This window comes from Cibotium barometz, chromosome 46, assembly GCF_041138505.1.
Source record: "Cibotium barometz isolate CiBa-2024 chromosome 46, ASM4113850v1, whole genome shotgun sequence".
Taxonomy (NCBI): Eukaryota; Viridiplantae; Streptophyta; class Polypodiopsida; order Cyatheales; family Cibotiaceae; genus Cibotium; species Cibotium barometz.
The window spans coordinates 41,607,625-41,632,317 of record NC_141091.1 but is presented as its reverse complement, the minus strand read 5'-3'; the positions used below and the strand labels follow the sequence as shown (position 1 = coordinate 41,632,317).

The following is a 24,693-nucleotide window of genomic DNA, read 5'->3' as shown; positions in this document are numbered from 1 at the left end:
GACCCACACCACTCACCACCACCACGAAGTTCTTATGTATGGAAGGAAAAGGGCCACTATACAACTTTCCATATATCGATAGACCCACACCATTCATCACCACCATGAAGATGCAACTCTGAATTGTTAAAATCTCTACCAAACCTTATTCATGTAAACACACCTTATTGGCATGTGGCTAGGAGATAAGAGCCATGATATGGTTGAGAAGGGTACACCTCATCCTTATTGAGGGATATGAGAACCTTGCATTTGTATAAAATGCCAAGGTAGATTGTGCTATGTACGGATTCAAAAAGCTAAAGGTTAATGTGACCAAGATCCTTTAGTCAAGTTCTTGTCATGTGTCTCTTGTGATTATCTTTGAGCTATTGTGTGGTGTACATGGGTCCTTTATCTTGGACGCCCCTCTTTAGGAGTGATAGGGGCCACCTTCCTTTCTCTCCTCGATCTCCAACGCGAGCTCTATCATGGTCATGGCTTCCACAAGCTCTCACACATAAGGTTTTCTCTCACACAAACACGCCCATACGCATCCACTTGTTCCACAATGCTTCCGTTGTGCACTCTATCCTTAATTCTTGTCATGGCACCATAGCTTCGACAAAGGGAAGATCTATTGATGCTTCAAGCGTGGAGAGGAGAGAAAGCTCACGAAGTGTGCAGGCATAAGGAGCCATTCCAAAGTATCAAGGAAGGAGGGCCACGTTCAAGCCAAGAGCAAGCCCGGGAGGAGAAGAGTGCTACCATCATTAACGAATCAAGCTAATCAAAGGGTACTGCCATCATCAACGAATCAAGCTAATTGAAGGGTGTTGCCCATCATCAACAAATCAAGCCTGTTTCGAAGGGACACCCCTCTACTTTTGCAAGCAAGCACAGACCAAGGTGGGTACTGTCTCAAACCCTATTTCGGAGGGGTTCTTTTTCACTAGGCCACTGGTGATTTGGTAGTGCATACAAGCTGATTTGGTAGTGCCCTTCTGTATGGTAGGACTGTACACTCAAAACAGAAAAAAAAAATCCGGTCCAAGCTTTTCATTAAGTTAGCCCATTGAGTATTTGGTATTGTCTTCGGTCTTTGTAATTTCCAACGTCATTATGGTCGTAATAGCCGTTGTAAGGGACTAGAGACTGCTGGACATCATATAAGCTAGTAAGACCTTCCCATCATGGAAAGAGACCATTTATGTTGATAAATTCAATGGCAATGGATTTGATACATGGCAAGTTTCAATCCGATACTTGCTAATGTCAAAAGGTGTGTGGTCCCTTGTGAAGGGAATAAGGGAGCTCAACCGGAATGATAAAAGATGACATCAACGATGATGAGAAGACGCAATCCATTATCGCACTCCATATCACAAAAGATCTTATACATCATGTGTCAAATTTGACAATGGCCAAGGCAATGTGGGAGGAGCTTGACAAGTTGTATGGAGCTAAAGGTAAAAACTCTAAGCTTGCATTTAAGATTAAATTCTATGATTTGAAGATGCAGGTAAGTGAGGCCTTAGGGGCTCACATCTCCAATCTAAAGAGAATTATGGCCCAGCTTGCATCCATCGATTGTAAAGTCGACGATGATGATGCAATAGCCATCCTCCTCAAAAGTATGTCGGCGGCCGAGTGTGACTCTCTAGTCACCACCTTGAAGAACTTTCCATCACCAACACTTGAAGGGTGTATTTCAGCCCTATTGAAAGAAGAAAACAAAATGCAGGATTGTGCATCGGCATCTACTTCTACCTCCACCTCTCAGGCCGTAGCTATGATGGCCAAGACTCAGGTTTGTTGCACCTTCTACAAGAAGAAGGCCCATACTGAGTCGAAGTGCTAAAAAAAGGACCCTCAGAAGAAAAAGTGTGGTAGGTGTGGGGAGATGGGTCATCTTACTCGTGAGTGCGAGCAGTAATAAGGAGGCAAGTAACTTTGTAAATGCCTCTTCTCCAAAATTACCGGATGGAATTCTTTAGTCCAACTTTTCTGTTAACACATCATGCTGTAACTCTCTTTGTAAAATTCCTACCATTATAAAGGCATCCATTTGGAAGTCTGTAAAATGTAAGGTGGTGTATAATGGTCCAATGCATGCTTGCATTGAGGGGGAGTGTTAAAATATCTACTCATACCTTATTCATGTAAACACACCTTATTAGCATGTGGCTAGGAGAGAAGAGTCATGATGTGGTTGAGAATGGTACATCTCATCCTTATTGAGGGATATGAGAACCTTGAATTTATATAAAATGCCAAGGTAACTTGTGCTATGTATGCATTTAAAAAGCTGAAGGCTACTGTGACCAAGATCCTTTAGTCAAGTGCTTGTCGTGTGCCTCTTTTGATTATTTTTTAGCTATTATGTGGTGTACAGGGGTCCTTATCTTGGACATCCCTCTTTGGGAGTGATAGGGGCCACTTTTCCTTCTCTCCTCAATCTCCAACTTAAGCTCTATCATGGTCATGGCTTCCACAAGCTCTTACACATAAGCTTTTATCTCACACAAACACGCCCATACACATCCACTTGTTCCACAATGCTTCCGTTGTGCACTCTATCCCTAATTCTTGTCAAAAGTAACTAATGAGCCCTACTACATGAAGGCATCGACCTTGCTATACTAGCCATGTGCCCGTTCTTCAAGCTCATCCATAAACCTTGAGGAAGTGTCCGAGAACTAATGGATGAGGAAGGGCAAGTTACTGGACTTTGACCTCAATAAAGAGCAACTAGTGTTAAAGTTTGACCTCAATAAATATATTTGACCTTAGTAAAGGTCCCAATTTTTGTTGTAATAGATAGATATTTATGGCATGGTTTAATACTCCACAGCCATAGGGTGGTTACTTTCAAAGATATACTAGATACTAGGTTCTGCGCAAACCCTTTATGGCATGGTTGAATACTCCACAGCCATACTAGGGTATACTTTCAAAGATACTAAATACTAGGTTCTACAAACCCTTTGATATTATGTGGCAATCCAGTCATTGGCTTTCCAGAGACCCTTCATCATGCCCTTCATCATGCCCTTCTATGAGATTGGTGGTATCTTTACAAATGGATGTTGGTAAGTCTCATCCCCATGTCAGGCCCCGTCTACTACTTTCCAATTGTGTGGAGTATAGTACTGCTACAGAGAACACAACAGTTTGGTCAAACAAGAGTGCTAGCTTTGGTGAGTTTATGTTGCAAAAAAGATGTCAAATGATGAAATTAACCAAATTGTTGTAGAGAAGCTTGGCAAGAACAACTTCTATGCTTGGAGGTTTAGATTGACAAATTTTCTGATGGAAAAAAGGCTATTAGGACTACATTGAAGAACATAAGAAGGCACCAGAGATACCGAAGATTAATCCAACTGTTTCAGAAGTAAAAGAATACAAGGATCTGAATCAAAGAGCAAGAAAAGTCATATATTATCTTTCTATTAGCATACATAACACTATGATTGGGTATATATAGGATGCTAAGTTACCTAAGGAGGCATGGGATACCTTGGTGAAGTTGTATAAAACTAATAGCAAGGCACGAAAGATTCAGTTGAAGAATGAGCTTCATACCATGGAGAAGAAAAACATGTCTATGAATGATTATAACTTGAAGATCAAGTATATTGTGTAATCCCTTGCATTTATTGGTATTTCTGTTGATGATGATGATAAGGTGGAAGTATGCCTACATGGTCTCAAGCCACAATACAAGGCATTCAAGATGTCTATTCAGACTCGAGAGAACATTCCCAACTTTATAGATTTGGTGTCAATGATGATCATTGAAGAAAAGAGTTTGGGCGAATACCAATCTTCACAAAACAAAGGCAGTGTAGAGCAACAAGCATTCTACACAAGTGCATGTGGAGGATGAGGTAGAGGTAGAGGTCGGGGCTGTGGCCAAGGTGGTGGCTGAATAGATAATCAAAATTATGGTCAACAACAACAATCCAATAAATCAAAACAACAACACACAAGTAGAAGAGGCCAATTCAGAGGCAAAGGAAGCAAAGAGGTTGTGAAAATTGGCAAAGGTAGCAAAATAATAAACGAGACTGTTTTTATTATGGCAAATCTGGACATGTGCAGGAAAATTGCATATAAGAAGAAAAATGACATAAAAAGTAAAAAAGTGCAGCAAAATAATTATGTGTCCTCTAGCCGAAGTAATGAGGACAATGAATAGTTGTTTGTTATATGCGACATATTCTTATTGTCGTGTCGAAAAATGATGTATCCACATGCAATGATGATGTATGGTATGTGGATTCTGGTGGTTCGAACCACATGACCAGTCATGGCAAGTGATTCAAGCATATAAAAAATCCTAAAAAGCCAAGTTTTATTAAAATAGAAGATGATACTACTCATCCAATTGCCCATGTTAGAAATGTACCATTGTCTATGCAAAATGGTAAGGTAAAGTATCTTGTAGATGTACTTCACGTCCCAAATATTACAAAGAATTTGGTTTTTGTTAGTCAGATGATTGAGCAGAGGTTGCAGGTGTACTTTAGCCCTGATAGTTGTTATGTCTGAAGACTTTAAAGACAAGTTGGTTGGTTGCAGGTGTACTTTAGCCCTGATAGTTGTTATGTCTGAAGACTTTAAAGACAAGTGCAAGTTGGTTGCAAAAGGCAATAGAGTGGGTAGAATGTTTACACTAGATGTAAATATGCTTGAAGTGAAAGCTGCAATGTTTGCACAAGGTTCAAGATTTGTTGCAGATATAGAGATTTGGCATCGGACATGCAAATGTGCAACGAATGAAGTCTATGCAGGCTAAAGAAATTTTGACAAGACTACCTAAGTTGATAGTATACAGAAGGTATGTGAAGCATGTCAAGTTGGAAAAGCAGACAAAGCATGTGTTTCCACATGATAGAAATGTGAGCATGAATGTACTAAATGTGGTGCATTTAGATGTATGAGGTCCTACAAAAACTATGTCGATGGGTGGCTATAGGTATTATGTAACATTCATTGATGATCACACGAGGAAAGTCTGGGTGTATTTCATGAAGAAGAAGAAGAGTGAAGTTTTCACTCATTTTCATAGTGATGGTTGAAAAGCATACAAGAAAGCATGTGAAGTACCTAAAGTTAGATGGAGGAGGAGAGTACTTCTCCAATGAGGTCTTTGATTTTTTACGAAAGAATGGCATTCAGAGAGACAGTTTATATGTAGATACACTCTGTAGCAAAAAGGAGTTGCTAAGTGAAAAAATAGACACATTGTAGAGATAGCACGAGCATTGATTACAGAGAAGAATATGCCGTATAGCTATTGGACAGAAGCTATTTCTACAACAGTTTAAATCATGAATAGGATCCCTACTACAGTCATTCATGATGTAACGCTAGAGGAGAAATTCAGTGGCAAGAAACCTAATTTGTCTCACTTGAAAGCTTTTGGATGTATTCCCTATGTGCATTACACAAAGAAGAATATGCCGCATAGCTATTGAACTGAAGCTATTTCTACAGTAATTTAAATCATGAATAGGACCCCTACTATAGCCATTCATGATGTAACGCTAGAGGAGAAATTCAGTGTCAAGAAACCTGGTTTGTCTCACTTGAAAGCTTTTGGATATTCCCTATGTCTATGTGCCAAATCAGTTGCGAACGAAGCTAGATCCAAAAAGGAAGAAAAATGTGTGTTTATTGGATATTCCCTTGAGCAAAAGGGATATAGATACTATATCCTACTACATATGAGTTGAGGGCATGTCACGTGCATCCCGCACTTGGATGCCACGTAGACATTTCTGTACAGAAGGTGCAGGACCTGGGATGGTGAACTGGTCCCATGTGAGCCCAGTCCGGGACGAGTCAGCCAGGGATCCATCTCAGTCGTCCGAGGTCAGGTGTGCATTGTCCTGCACATGAGTCCAAGGTCAGGTGTGCATTGTCCTGCACAGGAAGCAGTGCCAGTCCGCGCTGTGAGTCTCCCTCTGGAATGATGTCAGATGTGCTGTGTATCTGGTTTGCAACTGGATGCCAGGCCTCTGTAGGCATGTAGTTTGCATGTAGAGATGGGGCCAGCCCATAGGGCTACCCCAGGGCAAGGATTTGCATTTGCATACTTAGTATGGGCATGGGGGAGGTATAGAACCACCCCCAAGGGGCCAGGAGGGCCCAAGATATTGCCCACCAGCCAAGGCAAGGGCTGGAGGGGCAGTCGGCCAGCTCCAGAGCTTCTGGACAGGCAGCCGACAGAGATTAAAGCCCTAAACAGCAGGCGGCCAGGTGTGGGGGGCAGTCCCACACCCATGCGCAGCATGCCCAGCAGCCAGGGTGCTGTCCAGAAGCATGCGCAGGCTGGACAGCAGGGATTACAAGTGTGAAAACACTTTATTAAAGTGTGTGAGTATTTTATTAAAAATACTTAGTCGTGGGCTGTCCTGAAGCCAGCCGACTGCATGAAGGGAGTAGTATAAAAGCCCAGCCCATAATTCATTGTAGTCATCTCATAATTCATCAAGAGCTCCAAGCAACCAAGGGCCAGGACAGCCAAGAACATTGCTAAAGCAAAGGGGTGAAGGACTGAAGGTCAAGGGCAGGTTTTCCAGCCAAGAAAAGGTCAAGTACTTTGTATTTGTTTCAGATTTACATCATTCTAATAAAGCAAATACACCATCTGTGGTGGGGGCCCTACAGAGGGTAATTGGGACCCAATACTGTGTCCTTCTCCATCTCCCCCTTCTCTCTCTATTTTCTGCACATCGTCTTTCAGTTTGTGCGTTAATTCCATCGCGAAAAGAGTGCTGTTTTTTGAGTTTTGAAGTACCGATCCTTCTCCGAAGCTTCCGCATATTACAGTGGTATCAAAGCCTACTTCAAGGACAAAGATTCAGCAAAGAAAACCAGAAAATTTTTTCGCTCGTGTGGTTGGTTTTTAGACGCCGGTGGACTACCCCTTTCGGAGTGACTCCTGTCCCTCGAAGGACGGTTGGTTTTTAGCCTCCGGAAGCCTCCGGAAGTCTCCCACACAGATAGTGGATGGTCAGATTGCGTTCCGGAAAGGAATTGCATATTCCCGCTATGGCGAGCTTTGGCGACGAGAGAGAACCAGAACCATGGGACCAAAGTGCACCAGGCAGCCCAGCTAGGGCACCCGGCTTGAGTGTACAAGACATGTTCCAGCAGATGATGCGAGCAATCGCAGACCAGACAACCAAGTTGGATGAGCAGAAGGCGCGGATTTTGGCTCTGGAGGAGCGTTCTCGCTCTCCAGCGTCGCGTTTTCCATCTCCTCCTCCCTCTCCTTCCGTGCCCCAGATACCAGATCCTCGTCACAGGGACCCTCTCGAGGGGTCACAGCCGCAGCCAAGCTCCTTGCTTGAGATGCAGATGCGTGCATTGGAGATTCGACAACGAGAAGACGAAGCCATGCGACGAGTGGAACACGAGCGTTACCTCCGAGCTTTGGACGCCAGATTGACACCGGCGGCGCCCTCGAATCATTTTCCCGAGAAAATGAACTTCAGTAAGTATAATGGTAAACTCGATCCCACTACTCTGTATTCATGGTTACATCAATTTGAAGCTTACTTTGCCGCAGTTAGGAAATCAGATATTGACAAAGTGATCTTAGCCAGTTGGTATTTGGAAGGTGAGGCTATTCCTTGGTGGACTCAGTGGGCTCATGCCCCCACCAGATCAGGTATGGCAGCTTATGGGTGGGACGAGTTCGTCCGTGACCTTAAGCAGCGGTTTTTGCCGCCCCACTACCTTGAGCGACTCGAGGACGAGTTCAGGGGTGCGCGTCAGAATGCGCAACCAGTCCTTCAGTTTGCCAATAGAATTTCGACCTTGTGTCTACAATTAGGCTTATCTGATGCGGACAAGAAAGGGCAGTTTTTGTATGGCCTGAACACGCACATCCAATGGGAGGTGCGTATGTTTAGACCAGCCACCTTTGAGGACGCACTCTCGCTTGCGCAGAGTGCAGAAATGAAACACAATGGTGGCAAGCCCAAGACTTCCCAGCCGGCTTCTCCCAAGGCTAACGCTTCGGGGGGCAAAAGCCAGAACCAGACGGGGTCTTCCCCAGGACAGAGCCCGGGAGCCTCTGGCTCCAAGAACTCGAACAATGCGTCTAAGCTTACTCCAGACTAGAAAGCGGAGGCAGGCAAGACAGGTGGCAAGTTGAGTGCTGAGGAGCTTTCTCAGTACAGGAAGGAGGGTAGATGTTACTTTTGTCACACAAAAGGACATACTTCTCGGGATTGTCCGAAGAAGCCTCCAAAGGCCGCCGCCGCCTCCACAGCTTCCGTGGTGAGCACAGCTCCCCCACAGATCCCAGCGGCTACCCCTACTTCTTCAACCCCCGGTGCTTCAGTTGGAGCAATTATTAGCCGGGAGCTCGAAGATAAGCAGAAGGGCGCCCATGACCAGGAGTATGAGCGCAACGAATTGCTCAAGTCCTTTGGCTACATAGGTGGCCAGAGAGTCGTTGTCTTGTTTGACAGCGGCAGCACGGAGGATGTGATCACGGAAGAGGCCGCTAGGCGTGCCCGTTTCGAGCTAACTCCGGTGGACAAACAAGTTGAGGGTTTTAGCACAGGTATGACTACGAGCGTCAAGTATGAAGCTCTAGGTGCTAAATTAGTGATTCAGGGCATAGAGTTTGTGCGTGACTTTATGGTTGCCCCTCTTGTAGGAGCAGACATAATTTTGGGTATCCAGTGGTTTCACAAGTTTCTCCCAGATGTCAAGTGGGACAAGCACACGTTCCAGATCGATCGGAATGTGTCAAACACCCCGGTGACCATTAAGTGTGAGCCAGGTATTCCAAACTTTCCGCTCATAAGCCACTTGCAGGCTAAGCGAGCAGTCAGGAAAGGCGCACAGTGTGCGATGATTTACATCCAGACAGCCCAGACGGTGGCCAGTGCTTCCGAGAAGTACTCGGTTCTCCATGAAAAGTTCCAGAAGATTTTTCTTCGGGACAGTCTCCCTCCCCAGCTTCCCCCGTCCAGACCGGAGGATCACAAGATTGACCTCCTCCCAGGCTCGGAACCCCCGAGCAAGTTTCCGTATCGCCTTTCTAAGGCAATGGAATCGGAGTTGGACCGCCAACTCCAAGAATTGTTGCAAGCTGGCTTCATCCGCCCCAGCGTGTCGCCATTTGCAGCACCGATCTTATTTGTCAAGAAGAAAGATGGGTCTTCTCGGTTGTGTGTCGATTATCGTGCACTCAACAAGCTGACTATCAAGAGCAGATTCCCGATGCCTCGAATTGACTATATTCTCGAGAGGCTGAATGGAGCTAAGGTGTTCTCTAAATTGGATTTAAAGAGTGGGTACCACCAGGTTCGGATTGTTGAGGGGGACATCCCCAAGACAGCTTTCCGTACAGAACGGGCCCACTATGAATTTGTGGTCATGCCATTTGGTTTGACGAACGCCCCAGCTACATTTAACCGCATGATGATGCGTATTTTCCGGGAGTTGATCGGAGTGTGTGTGTTCATATTTCTGGACGACATACTCATATTTTCAGCTACAGTTGAGCAGCATGACATTGATGTGGAGAAAGTCCTTAAGTTGCTGGAAAGCAACGAGCTCTATATCAATGAAAAGAAGTCAGAATTTTATCTGTTCCAGGTACATTACTTGGGATATATAATCAGTGCCGAAGGCATTCGACTTGATCCGGCTAAAGTGACCGAGATTGTTAACTGGGAAGTACCTCAGACTGCTTATGACATTAGATCATTTGTGGGTATATGCCAGGCATATTCCACCCACATTGACAAGTTTTCTGATCTCTCGGCAGACCTCACCGATCTGCTAAAGGGAGTGAAAACAAGGAGGCAAAAGATTCGAATGACTCCACGAGCGTTGGAGGCATTCCAGAACCTCAAGGTGGCTTTGTCAGAAGCGCCTTGTTTAGCACTTGCCTCGTGGGACGAACCATTTCAGGTGATCACCGATGCGAGTAACATCGCAATTGGAGGTGTATTGCAACAGAATGGTCATCCAGTAGCTTACATGTCTCGTAAGTTACTGCCCGCCGAAAAGAATTACTCAGTCTATGATCGTGAACTCCTAGCAGTCATTCAGGCCTTGAAACATTGGAAACATTTCCTGTATGGCCGTGACTTTGAGGTCCGCACTGACCATCAGGCATTGCGCTGGATTCAGACGATGCCAAGTGCACAGTGGAGTGATTGACAACACCGCTGGAGTCAGATATTCCAGCAGTTCGGTGGCATGATTGAGTACCTTCCAGGAAAGGCCAATCCAGTGGCCGATGCTTTGAGCAGGAAGGGACAAGTATCTGCGATTCAGACCACTAGACTTGACCTTGTTGGTACTGGACTAGAAGACATGAAGCACACGTACGCGGATTCTGAGGAATTCGGTACTCAGTGGGAACAGGCATTGGATGCCACAGGACCATGCCATTTTCTGATACGCGATGGTTGGCTTTACTACAAAGGCCGACTGTGTGTCATGAAATCATTCCGGGCAGCTCTTCTCCATGATGCCCATGACGCCATTACAGGTGGTCATAGGGGCATGAATTCGACTCTGGAGAAATTAGAACGGCAATACTATTGGCCAAAGATGAGGCGTGATGTGTTTACATATGTACAACGCTGTGACATTTGTCAAAAGTGAAAGCTCCTCGTGGAAAGAAGATAGGGTTGTTACAGCCTTTGCCAATTCCTGAGGGTCCTTTCCAAGACATTTCGATGGACTTTGTCACAAATCTGCCTCCCAGTCCGAGTAAGCGTAATACACAGTGTTTGACTATTGTTGACAGGTTCAGCAAATTTGTGATGCTTATTCCTTGCAGGGCCAATGTGACCGCCGAGGATGTTGCCCAGCTATTCATTCGGCATTGGTACCCGATTGGTGGGATTCCTAGGACCATAGTGTCAGACCGAGATGCCAAGTTTACCAGTCATTTTTGGAGGGCATTGTTTGATAATTTTGATACTAAGTTGAATTTTTCCAGTGCATTCCACCCACAGACAGATGGCCAGACAGAGATATACAACCAGTTGGCCTTTGATGTGCTGAAGTGTTATGTCCACGATCAGCAAGGTAAGTGGGAATCGTTTTTGCCTTTAGTTCAAGCTGTTTTAAATGACTCTTTTTCTTTAGCTATTGGCAGGACTCCATATGAGGCAGCGTTTGGAAGGCCTTTCCAGTCGTTGTTAACCAGGACTTCGTCTTCAGTACCGGAGGCGAACAGAGTGACGGAGTCTTACCAGGAGATACTAGAGTCCGTCAAAGACAGATTGGCTAAAGCGCAAGAGGCCTACACTCGACAGGCCAATAAAGACCGAAGGGACATGAAGTTTTCGGAAGGAGATTGGGTATATCTTCGGATTATGAAGCAAAGATTAAAGCAGGTGGGCAAGCGATGCCCAAAGTTGTCTTTCAGGAGCTTCGGACCATTCCCCATCCGGAAAAAGATTAATGAGGTGTCTATGCAGTTAAAGCTACCTCCGAGTTGGACTATGCACGATGTATTTCATGTCAGTTGGTTGAAGCCATATGCAGGTCCACCCCCTTCAGAGGTCAAAGACGAAGCGGAACCAGACATCATTGATGAAGCAGAAGTAATGGTTCCAGAACAGATCCTTCTGCATCGTTTCAAGCATGGCTCAGGCCGAAGACTACGACAGTTCCTCACGAAGTTTCAGGACCGAGGAACTCATGAAGCGGTATGGCTCGACAAAGAATTTTTCGAAGACTATCCGGCTTTATTGACGGATTATTTGGAGGCTATGCAGCTTCCGTCAAGTTAAGCAGAAGGGGATGTCACGTGCATCCCGCACTTGGATGCCACGTAGACATTTCTGTACAGAAGGTGCAGGACCTGGGATGGTGAACTGGTCCCATGTGAGCCCAGTCCGGGACGAGTCAGCCAGGGATCCATCTCAGTCGTCCGAGGTCAGGTGTGCATTGTCCTGCACATGAGTCCAAGGTCAGGTGTGCATTGTCCTGCACAGGAAGCAGTGCCAGTCCGCGCTGTGAGTCTCCCTCTGGAATGATGTCAGATGTGCTGTGTATCTGGTTTGCAACTGGATGCCAGGCCTCTGTAGGCATGTAGTTTGCATGTAGAGATGGGGCCAGCCCATAGGGCTACCCCAGGGCAAGGATTTGCATTTGCATACTTAGTATGGGCATGGGGGAGGTATAGAACCACCCCCAAGGGGCCAGGAGGGCCCAAGATATTGCCCACCAGCCAAGGCAAGGGCTGGAGGGGCAGTCGGCCAGCTCCAGAGCTTCTGGACAGGCAGCCGACAGAGATTAAAGCCCTAAACAGCAGGCGGCCAGGTGTGGGGGGCAGTCCCACACCCATGCGCAGCATGCCCAGCAGCCAGGGTGCTGTCCAGAAGCATGCGCAGGCTGGACAGCAGGGATTACAAGTGTGAAAACACTTTATTAAAGTGTGTGAGTATTTTATTAAAAATACTTAGTCGTGGGCTGTCCTGAAGCCAGCCGACTGCATGAAGGGAGTAGTATAAAAGCCCAGCCCATAATTCATTGTAGTCATCTCATAATTCACCAAGAGCTCCAAGCAACCAAGGGCCAGGACAGCCAAGAACATTGCTAAAGCAAAGGGGTGAAGGACTGAAGGTCAAGGGCAGGTTTTCCAGCCAAGAAAAGGCATGGACATTTCTAGGGCTAGATCCAGAAGAGGCAAGCAGATAAAGACTAGGAACCAGATAGAGTCAGACTGTGGAGCACAAGATGCAGTAGTGGACAGGTTGGACTTGGAGAAGCACCAAGGAGCTGTCGGCTGAACCAGGAAGCAAGGCGCATGAAGGCCAGACAAGAATAACCAGTCGGCTGATATAAATGGCATTTAATTCATTTATAACTGGCCGACCAGCAGTCGGCCAGTTTCCAGCAGTCCTAGAAGACCAAGAGCAAGTATAAAAGGCCAAGGGTGCTCCTCATTTTAGTCATTCTCTCCCACTAGGGGATTGGATCATAGGAGGTCCCATAGGGGACAGATTTTAGGGTTTATTACCTTTTTATGAAGGCAGCCCATGGCTGCAAGGATCTGTACCTTTTTTGTACATAGTATATACTGAAATTCCAGCACTTCTCACTCTCTCTCTCTACTCTCTCTCTACCTGCGTTTTTGCATCATGGTGCGTTTTTGCATCAGAAGGTTTTTCAAGAGTGTTTAGGGCTGAAAGAAGACTACCCAGAGCTTCCGCGCGTTACATTGGTATCAGAGCCATCTGATCATGCTTTGCTCCATGTCCACCTCAGATGAGTCACCTGAAGCTCCTACCTTTTGGTTCTACGGGTTCATAATCTTTATCTGCTTGCCCCTTCTGGATTTAGCCCTAGAAAAGTCCATGGCATTGCTGATGCATGTGACATCCCGCACTTGGATGCCACGTAGACATTTCTGTACAGAAGGTGCAGGACCTGGGATGGTGAACTGGTCCCATGTGAGCCCAGTCCGGGACGAGTCAGCCAGGGATCCATCTCAGTCGTCCGAGGTCAGGTGTGCATTGTCCTGCACATGAGTCCAAGGTCAGGTGTGCATTGTCCTGCACATGAAGCAGTGCCAGTCCGCGCTGTGAGTCTCCCTCTGGAATGATGTCAGATGTGCTGTGTATCTGGTTTGCAACTGGATGCCAGGCCTCTGTAGGCATGTAGTTTGCATGTAGAGATGGGGCCAGCCCATAGGGCTACCCCAGGGCAAGGTTTTGCATTGGCATACTTAGTATGGGCATGGGGGAGGTATAGAACCACCCCCAAGGGGCCAGGAGGGCCCAAGATAGTGCCCACCAGCCAAGGCAAGGGCTGGAGGGGCAGTCGGCCAGCTCCAGAGCCTCTGGACAGGCAGCCGACAGAGTGTAAAACCCTAGAACAGCAGGCGGCCAGGTGTGGGGGGCAGTCCCACACCTCTGCGCAGCATGTCCAGCAGCCAGGGTGCTGCCCAGAGTCATGCGCAGGCTGGACAGGGTCTAAACAAGTGTGAAAACACTTTATTAAAGTGTGAACACAATTTATTAACAAGACTCAGTCGTGGGCTGTCCTGAAGCCAGCCGACTGCATGAAGGGAGGGGTATAAATACCCCAGCCCATAATCCCATTATTCATCTCACAATTCACCAAGAGCCTCAAGCATTCAAGGGCCAGGACAGCCAAGGGTTTGCTAAAGCTAAGGGGTGAAGGACTGAAAGTCAAGGGCAGGTTTTCCAGCCAAGAAAAGGTCAAGTTTCTGTATTTGTTTCAGATTTACATCATTCTAATAAAGCAAATACACCATCCGTGGTGGGGGCCCTACAGAGGGTAATTGGGACCCAATACTGTGTCCTTCTCCATCTCCCCCTTCTCTCTCTATTTTCTGCACATCGTCTTTCAGTTGGTGCGTTAATTCCGTCGCGAAAAGAGTGCTGTTTTCTGAGTTTTGAAGTACCGATCCTTCTCCGAAGCTTCCGCATATTACAGTGGTATCAGAGCCTACTTCAAGGACAAAGATTCAGCAAAGAAAACCAGAAAATTTTTTCGCTCGTGTGGTTGGTTTTTAGACGCCGGTGGACTACCCCTTTCGGAGTGACTCCTGTCCCTCGAAGGACGGTTGGTTTTTAGCCTCCGGAAGCCTCCGGAAGTCTCCCACACAGATAGTGGATGGTCAGATTGCGGTCCGGAAAGGAATTGCATATTCCCGCTATGGCGAGCTTTGGCGACGAGAGAGAACCAGAACCATGGGACCAAAGTGCACCAGGCAGCCCAGCTAGGGCACCCGGCTTGAGTGTACAAGACATGTTCCAGCAGATGATGCGAGCAATCGCAGACCAGACAACCAAGTTGGATGAGCAGAAGGCGCGGATTTTGGCTCTGGAGGAGCGTTCTCGCTCTCCAGCGTCGCGTTTTCCATCTCCTCCTCCCTCTCCTTCCGTACCCCAGATACCAGATCCTCGTCACAGGGACCCTCTCGAGGGGTCACAGCCGCAGCCAAGCTCCTTGCTTGAGATGCAGATGCGTGCATTGGAGATTCGACAACGAGAAGACGAAGCCATGCGACGAGTGGAACACGAGCGTTACCTCCGAGCTTTGGACGCCAGATTGACACCGGCGGCGCCCTCGAATCATTTTCCCGAGAAAATGAACTTCAGTAAGTATAATGGTAAACTCGATCCCACTACTCTGTATTCATGGTTACATCAATTTGAAGCTTACTTTGCCGCAGTTAGGAAATCAGATATTGACAAAGTGATCTTAGCCAGTTGGTATTTGGAAGGTGAGGCCATTCCTTGGTGGACTCAGTGGGCTCATGCCCACACCAGATCAGGTATGGCAGCTTATGGGTGGGACGAGTTCGTCCGTGACCTTAAGCAGCGGTTTTTGCCGCCCCACTACCTTGAGCGACTCGAGGACGAGTTCAGGGGTGCGCGTCAGAATGCGCAACCAGTCCTTCAGTTTGCCAATAGAATTTCGACCTTGTGTCTACAATTAGGCTTATCTGATGCGGACAAGAAAGGGCAGTTTTTGTATGGCCTGAACACGCACATCCAATGGGAGGTGCGTATGTTTAGACCAGCCACCTTTGAGGACGCACTCTCGCTTGCGCAGAGTGCAGAAATGAAACACAATGGTGGCAAGCCCAAGACTTCCCAGCCGGCTTCTCCCAAGGCTAACGCTTCGGGGGGCAAAAGCCAGAACCAGACGAGGTCTTCCCCAGGACAGAGCCCGGGAGCCTCTGGCTCCAAGAACTCGAACAATGCGTCTAAGCTTACTCTAGACCAGAAAGCGGAGGCAGGCAAGACAGGTGGCAAGTTGAGTGCTGAGGAGCTTGTATGTTGCTGAAAAAGATGCTGTTTTGGGGTTGATGTAACTAGAAATGTGATTGGACAGAATGCAAGTCAGAAATCATAGTCATTGAGTTGACTAGTAGAGTCTTCTTGTGTTGGGTCTATTGATAGACCATGGAGTGGTAGGCTGTGTCAAAATACCAGTACTGAAAATACAGTTGGTATATCATGAAATGGCAAAGAGAAGATTGGTGAGCCTCTTGGTATGCCTGGCATTTCTGCAAAGGCATTCTTATGTTGATGGAGATTCTAGTGGCTCGGAGCAGAGCTTTGATGATGAGCTTGGGATTCCAGCTATTAGAACACTTGGTGTAAGAAAGGCAAGAGAAGCTGCAAAAATGCCAGGTAATGATTATGGAGAAGGTAGGTCAGGGAGATCTAGAAAACCTGTTGACAGGTTGACATATGATGGTTATGGAGAAGGTAGGTCAGGGAGATCTAGAAAACCTGTTGACAGGTTGACATATGATGGTTATGTGTCTCATCATTATGCATATATGGGTAAAGTTTTGCAATATGTTGAACCTACATGTCTTGAAGAAGCTATTGGGAATGTAGATTGGGAGAAAGCCATGTATGAAGAGATGGCTGCATTGGATGCAAATGAGACTTGGGACTTGGTGTCATTGCCTAAGGACAAGAAGGCTATTGGATGCAAGTGGGTATACAAAATAAAACACAACTCCAACGGAAGTATTAATAGATATAAAGCAAGATTGGTTGCCAAAGGTTATGCTCAAACTTACGGTATTGATTATGAGGAGACGTTTAGCCTCGTTGCCAAGATGGTAATGGTGAGAGCTGTTATTGCGATGGCTACATTAAAAGGATGGGTTTTACATCAAATGGATGTTAAGAATACGTCCTTGCATGGTAATTTGCAAGAAGAAGTGTATATGGATCAACCACCAGGTTATGAAGATGAGGATCACCCTGATTTTGTATGCAAGTTGCGTAAAGCTTTATATGGCTTGAAACAGGAACCTAGAGCATGACATGATAAGATAGCACAATATCTTATCACCATTGGCTTTATGTAAAAGATGTTGATCATTCACTCTATGTGTGGAAGAGTGATGATGGCCTTATGGTCATCACAATCTATGTGGACGACTTGATTGTTGGGGTGACAATGGAGAGGAAGTTGAGAGTGTGAAATGTCTCCTTAGGAAGAAATTTGACATGAAGGATTTGAGTGAGCTAAGATACTTTCTTTGAATTAAGGTTATTAGGATGGCTAAAGTCATATGGGTATCACAGAGACATTATGCATTGGACATGCTGTCTGGAAATATGGTATAGATGGTTATTTCTATGCCAGCAGATTCAAATGGCAAGTTGAGTGTAGTTGCGGGTGAGATTTTGGAGAACCCCACTATGTACAAGAGAAGATAGTGGGTAGCTTGATCTACATGACGATCACCAGGCCAGATTTGAACTATACAGTTGGATTGCAGAGTGAGTTTATACAGGTTCCTCGAAAGCCACGTTTGGATGGTGTGAGGCGCACGTTGTGCTATGTGACGTCTACAATAGACTATGGTCTCTTTTATGAGGCTAGTATAGAGTTGTAGGTGTTTGGATACACCGATGCAGATTGGGCTAGTAGTATCACAAATAGGAGATCTACTAGTGGATTTTTATTTTTCTTTGGAAGTGGTGTTGTGACATGGAGCAAAAAGAAGTAGCCAAAGTTACCTTGTCGAGTATGGAGGAAGAGTATCGGAGTGTTGCAATGGCAGCATGTGAGGTAGCTTGGTTGCACAAGCTACTTGGTGATTTGGGACTGCAAGTTGACAGAAAGGTTGTCATCTATTGTGATAACCTTAGTAGTATATAGTTGGCGAGGAACCCGATTTTTCATGTGCGGACCAAACACATAGAGATTCACTATCACTTCATCAGAGAGGGTCTTAGTAGGGGACATTGATCTCATGTATGTTAGCACAGGAGAGTAGGTAGTTGACATTTTCACGAAAGCCCCAGGAGCAGAGAAGCTTCACAGATTCCGGACTATGCTTGAGTCCTAGAGATGGATTTGAGCTTGAGAGAGAGTGTTGAGATGTCAAGCTCAACATGAGCTGACACTTATAATATGCCTGGGTGACCATTTTCGCTACTTGCATCACTGGCATTTTTGGTAGGTTACTGACACATGATATATCTTCACCAATGATTCCACAACTAGACTACACCAGCTACTAGTCCACCACTGAGTTATAGCATACTTATCTTTCCAGCTCACTCACTTAGCGTGTTCACATTATGGACTGCATGTACATAATTGTATTTCCCTTATCTTTTGATAGAACCCTTTTGTTGTAAAAAAGAAGAAGAATAAAATTTTAGCCTCTCATCTTGTGTGTTCTCTTCTAGGGTTTGTGTGAGTGTGTGGTTGCAAGAGCTCAAGCTCTCTTCCTCCCTACATCTTTTCACGAACAACTTCAATACATGTAACCTCTACATCGACTCTAATTTGAGATAAGCCAACATCCCCCTTGGCCGACATATTATTCACAAATAATCCTACTCTCTAAGCATCCCATTGCGAGAAGATCTCAACCACCATCTACCTATGCCAATCATTCATTGGTGGTTCTGGGGCTCATTCTGCCAATCAAAGGGCATGGGCTACTTATACCAATTGCCTAAATTTGAAGGGGCCAAGTCATAATAGAAGAGGGCTCACATGAAGAACTTTTACTTTGCATTTACCTTAAACACCGCCTCGACAAGTAGCCTCTAAATAGGGCTACCAAAATCTTATTACCAATATGCCCTACATTAAGTTGTGGATTAGTCTTGAATAATACCACTTAATCTCGTGCACACCAAGTTTTTATTATATCCTAGACCATTCACACCTTGCCACCACAACAGCTTCACCGATAACTTGGGTGGTGCGAGGATGCGATCACCATTAGGAACAGAGGTATTTTAACCACTTCATAGGTTAAGATAATTTTACTCGCCCGACTTACTGTAAGGTGCTTTGCTATCTTACCCATTCGAATGAGTACTTATCTTTTGTAATACGATGAAAGAACCAGCCTTACCTTGAGCCTCATATCAAATAGGGAAAGATTGTGTACATACCTGCTTAATACTAATGATGAAGACTAGACCCTTTATAAGTTTGGTGGGTATGAAAGCTAGTTACTTGTATATAAGTTTTTATTATCAAAGTAAGGTACTCAAAATTGTATAAAGTAGTAATCATCCCACCAGAACTATGTGTATGTGACGTTTCATAAGCTTACAAGAGAATCGAGGCTGCAGAAGCTCTTAATGATAGAGCAGTATGTAGCTATGATACTGCTTATTAGGTGAAGGCAGGGGCGGGGGCTATGATGCTGATTATACTGGCCGGTGGCGGTCAGGCGGAAGCGGGTGCTGGGGCTGGCTGGGCAGATCCGGATGCAAGCATCATCCTACGATTGTCCTTCCTTTGCACAGCCAGCTCGCAAAGGCGAGGCAAAGAAACCCCTGCATCACGTGCAACCAATTCGTGTGATCAGCAATGGTTTCAAGCAGTTCAACGACACAAAACTCGTGCAAGACTTCTTAGCAGGACTACCAATTATAGGCGATAGGCGTAATTACCTTCTCCCGCAGCTAGCTTGGTGTAGAGGTCGAGGATGTTGGGGCAGCTGGCTTGGCAGGCGGCGGAGCAGAGGGTGGCGCCCACGTCCTTCTCCACAAGGGCGTCCGACGACATGCCTACACACATCCGCTCCTGTCCGCAAGCCCGGACACAATCGTCCGTCTCCACCCACTCTGCAAACGCGTCCGCTCTCACCACCGATGTCTGCCCGGTCATAAAAACTTAAACCATTAGTAACACTCCCCAACACACAAAAGAAAGTTACATCACTATTGTTACATTCCTGGACTAACTAGAGTTATTTAACCTCAAAACTATGTTATCATATAAAAGAAATCTATAAAAATAAAGCACTTCAAAACGATTTGAAAGGTCAAGGTTCAAAATTTGGATTATGTAAGAAGAGATTCATATGGTTTGAAATGAGTTCTTTTGTCAAGAAGGGACTCATATGGTAAGAGTGAACTCATCTATATCTCTATCTCTATCTCTATCTCTATCTCTTCTCTTCTCTTTCTATATTATCTTAAAGAAGGGTTTCACAAAGTTACCACTTGGTAAGAATTTGAAGGTTGGAAAAAGGAAAGAAGAAGTTTGAGAAGGTTTGAGTAGAATTTGAATTTGGAGTCTCAAAAAACGTGGAAAGCATGGGTTAGTCACCAAACCATAGATGTAACTCTACCTCGATTTCATCTAGTCCCTATCTAGTGTTGTGTCTAACTAGCTAGTGATCTCTATTTATTTAATTGTCGTGTGATTTAAAATGAGTGGGTACCATGAAATTAACATATGTGGTTCTATTTATTTAAAAAATTTGGGTGTGCCCTTAAAAAATCTAGCAGATCTCGATGAGTGATTAATATATAATAACGTACCTGGCACTCGTATTCAAAATGCCCTCTCGTCTTCTCCAGCACGCAACGAGCTCCAGTTGACGACACCGCGAAGGCGCACAGACGAGCCGGAATGTCTTCGCAGTGAAGCTTACCTGCGCCATCAACATTTTCATCAACCCTGCAAGCTCATATCCCTAGATTCATTTTTGCAGCTTGCCATAGCCGATCCTAAGACGATGCACTTACCATGAACCGGAAGAGCACACAATGCAGAGATTGTGGCAATGATGAGTACCAAGAACATACTTCTTTGGTGAGCCATTTTGTGCAGAGGTTTGGCGAAGGTTATAGGAGGTGGTCGACTAGCTTGATGTGGTTATGACTGTGAAGGATGATCGTATTATTACTTAGGCTTGATGTGGTTATGAATGTAGAGGATGATCGATGGTATTATAAAGCAACTATTCTCCACGAAGCGTTCAGCCCTTGAGAGTCTTCACACGCTTTTAAAAGTTTTGAATTTCCGGCCCCTTTGAATGAAAGCTCAGCGTCCCTTTGAATGAGCGTTCGGGAAAGCTCATCTTAGCGCGTCAAAGAGCCACCTAATCGCCAATAATAATAACGGTGTAAATAGTGAAATTAATTTTACTAATTATATGGATTCTCCTTTCAAGTTTCCGATTTAACGAAACCTCAAAAGATGTTTACTCTCAAAAACTTCCCCTTTGAATTCCCTGTTCATGATACCATCCCCATCCCCTAAGTTTTCTATACCATGTAATAACTCCTCATGGTGCATCCCCACCAATGACTTCTATATTATTTCTAGAATACTCAAGGCCCTTTACATCCAAAACCAATTAAAGAAACATAAGAGTGTTCTTCTCCCAAAGCAAGAAAAAGTCTCTACCCACTTCGCTCTAATTGTGAGTCAAGTCAAACAAGAAGGTCTCTCCCTTTCTCTCTAACACACATGTACACACACAAAAGACAAAATTACTTTAAAGTTTCATATGTCCTATGTGTAGAAAAGTTTTTTATATAAGAGGACACTCACATTTGAAATCAACCAAAGAAATGTAATGTTCATTATTATTTCCCAGTCAAGGAAAAAAATTAAAGGTCTCCCTCTCTCTCTCTCTCTCTCTCTCTCACACACACACACACACACACACACACACACACACATACACATACACATACACATACACATACATGCAAGCACACACACAAAAAATCACACATGTGCAAGCTCCCATGTGTACATGTATGTGTGTGCAAGCATAATTGTGGGGGCCTCATGTGTATGCATGCATGCGTGCGTGCGTGCGTGTGTGTGTGTGTGTGAGAGAGAGAGAGAGAGAGAGAGAGAGAGTCTATCATAAGACACACATTTATCATTTCTTTCATGTACTTTGAAGAGCACCTAAAAGTTAATTAGGGAAAAAAAAGTTTATACCCCATATATATATGTGTGTGTGTGTGTGTGTATAAGAGAAAACAAAAAATAAATGGAAGTAAAATATTTACAACAATTTTTTAAACCATAAGATGCACATTAGAGTCAAACACCACATTTATGCATAGTCTTGAGGGACTCACCTCTAAGAAATACATGCGTTCAAGGGGTATTAAAAACTCCTTACACCTTACATACTTTTATGAATAAAATGACCCTTTTTTCTTCACTTATTAACTAGCTCCTCTACCTCTAGATGCTCAGCTCGCATGGTAGACCCCACCGCAAAATCGTTAATCTCATCCTCCTCCTCAATGGATTTGGAGAGAAAAAACTTAAGTTCACTTATTGACTCCTCTTTATCCTCGGAAACGGAAAAGGACTCTGGGATGGGTTGTTCTCCATCTCTCTCTATCACCTCCAAGCCTGGTAGTGTCAACTCCTTGGGCTCATCCCCAAGAATCTGTTCCTTACTTGGGGACACTACCACGATACCACTTCCTCTCCTCCCGGCATTCTCGAACACTCCCGCCTATTGAGCTTCATCTATGGATGGACTTACCGTTGCTTGGGTCTCTAGCCGACAAGTTGGCAACTTGCTCTCCAACTGTTGGATAATCTCCTCATTCCCCTCTATCTCATATGGTGCCATTTTGCTCTTGTAGAGATCCATGCTGGTGGACCATGCTTTCTCCCAACCAAAGAGCTCTTTGACATCTTTCGAAACTCCATGTTTTGTTCCTACCAGAGATGTACTTGCAAAGCATAAACACACCCTTGTGGTCAAGGACTAGGCGAAGGTTTCATCCTTGTGCGATGAAGGAAGGTTGTGTGTAGCTAATTGGCTCGGGCAAGGAAGCCACATATACTCAGATGTATAAAACACTGCCCTATCTACCCCCTCCATCCATGAACTGGCTAGCTTGTAGCACCCCCTCGGAGGCACTTACATATTTTTAGGTGAACTCCTGGGTGCATAGTATTTAGTGCATGGTGATGCACTGGAAATAGAACAAAAGCATTAAGATTCTTACTGTTGTATAATGTACCTTACGTGCACACATAACTCTCTCTTGCACATAGATACGTTCACATGCATCTTGTGTTAAAGAGTGATACAATGCAAACAAGTTAGCCACAAGCAAAACAAGTTGGGTGATAATTAAAATTTAAGTTTAGAGTCTCACCAAGTTTCCAAGCCAAGCTCATTGGATACCTGTTTCAATGACCACTCCCTGGCATTTGAGCCACTTCCAAGTGTCCACTTCATTGTGATGTTTGCAGTACCTATTCTCCTTAGACGTTGGAGGGGCGACTTGCTACCATTTCCTACAACAAATTTGAACACACATCACATACGAAAATCACGAAGGCACATGAAGTAAACTTAGTGAAAAATGGCAAAGAGAAAACTTACAAACCGTGCGAGCCAGCTTGCCTTTCCTCCACATCTATACTTTGATTCTACGGCTTCTTCCAATCCTTAATGGTGGTGGGCATTTGTTTTTCCTCTTTTGCTCATCTCCTTGCACATAACCTCCTATTATATTGAGGATCCTTATAATGAGATTCCTCACCTACTCATTGAAAAAAAACATGTGTGGTGAGTCTGGAAACCACTCATGCATGCACTGAACTATATACATGAAGTCTTTGCCTTTTTTTTCTTCCCACGGTTTGAAAGCATTCTTATAGATTTGGTTGGCTAAATGACATAATGTATAACAAACCCTCTGTCCCGTGTCATCCATATAAGGCTCGCCCCCTCCTCATCAAGGGTATAGTAAATCATCCCACGGTTTGAAAGCATTCTTATAGATTTGGTTAACTAAATGACATAATTTTTTTCTTCCCACGGTTTGAAAGCATTCTTATAGATTTGGTTGACTAAATGACATAATGTATAACAAACCCTCTGTCCCGTGTCATCCATATAAGGCTCGCCCCCTCCTCATCAACGGTACAGTAAATCATCCCATCCTCCTCGGGCACGTCATCTGTTGCCATAGGCAAAGGTGATCGTGTATGTCTCCCAAAGCGTCTGATGCACCCACCTCCCCCACTACTCGATTGCGTCGAAAGCTCTGAGAAGCCCTCAAGCTATCACCACCTAAGTGGAGTCATGAGGTTGCCGCATGCTAGGGAAATGGCACCGTGGATGGGATAGGAGTGCACTGAGCACTAGGAGGAGCTGAAGGGTGAGGAGTAAGGAAAGTGGAAGTGTAAGGGGAAGGCAAAGTAGAAGTGAGAGGCATTAGGAACTCAATGGAGTCTTTTTGGGCCCTTTAATTTGCCATTGCCTAATGGAGGTGATTAGAAATAGACAAATAGGGAGATTACATGTGGACTGACACCAATGGTTTGTAAGAGCCTAGAAGGTAGTGGTCAAACTTAGAATAATAGGCTAAATAGGCTCTTTTTAAATTTTCAAAATCAACTAAAACTCAAAAATTCAAAACGTATATGCATTTTTTCTCTATTTTATATAGAAAAAGATAGCTGCAGCCTGCCAGCAGCCTGCAGCCATCATTAACTAAGGCCTCCAAAGTGATAGAGGCCCAAAAACGAGTTCCCATGCATTCAATGCATATTCCCCTTCACTTTCCACTATCCCTCTCTCCCACGTTCCCTCCAAAACCCTCTCTCTTCCCCCTTTCTCATAGCAAGGCGTTTTTCACTCTCTAGACTACTTCTTTTAGCTATCTACATCTTGATCTACCTCTCTCTTCACTTAGAAACCCAGATCTATAGCTATGGAAGCTTGATCTGCAACCTCCTCTTAGAAGCTATGGAAGCTTGATCCTCTGATCTGCAACCTCCTCTTAGAAGCTATGGAAGCTTGATCCTCACTTACATTTCCTTCCTTCATCCTTCTTCCTTGTCCAACCTCCTTTTACAGAGTGTAACAGCAGAGCTTAGCTATGGAAGCTTGATCTGCAACCTCCTCTCAGAGGCTATAGAAGTTTGATCCTCACTTACATTTCCTTA

General features: G+C 44.9%; 1 protein-coding gene and 1 long non-coding RNA gene across 2 annotated transcripts; one reads left to right on the top strand and one right to left on the bottom strand.

Moving 5' to 3' along the window:
* The first annotated feature begins 398 nt into the window (after nt 1-398).
* Nucleotides 399-20,494, top strand: LOC147612232 (uncharacterized). Its single transcript, XR_015263680.1, has 3 exons — nt 399-888; nt 1,282-1,448; nt 20,325-20,494. It is a non-coding gene; the product is annotated as an uncharacterized LOC147612232 (long non-coding RNA).
* LOC147612231 (uncharacterized) lies at nt 18,984-20,621 on the bottom strand. Its single transcript, XM_086784118.1, has 4 exons — nt 20,493-20,621; nt 20,286-20,398; nt 19,410-19,614; nt 18,984-19,292 (listed from the first exon to the last, which is right to left on the bottom strand). The coding sequence occupies exons 1-4, from the start codon at nt 20,566-20,568 to the stop codon at nt 19,183-19,185; spliced, it is 504 nt and encodes a 167-aa protein (XP_086640244.1). The 5' UTR covers nt 20,569-20,621; the 3' UTR covers nt 18,984-19,182.
* Nucleotides 20,622-24,693: the final 4,072 nt, after the last annotated feature.

Coding starts and splice junctions, on each gene's coding strand:
- LOC147612231 (XM_086784118.1), bottom strand. CDS start 20,568: ATGGCTCACCAAAGAAGTATGTTCTTGGTACTCATCATTGCCACAATC. Junction 20,399..20,492: donor GTGTGCTCTTCCGGTTCATG/GTAAGTGCATCG, acceptor TTGATGGCGCAG/GTAAGCTTCACTGCGAAGAC. Junction 19,293..19,409: donor CAAGCTAGCTGCGGGAGAAG/GTAATTACGCCT, acceptor CACGTGATGCAG/GGGTTTCTTTGCCTCGCCTT.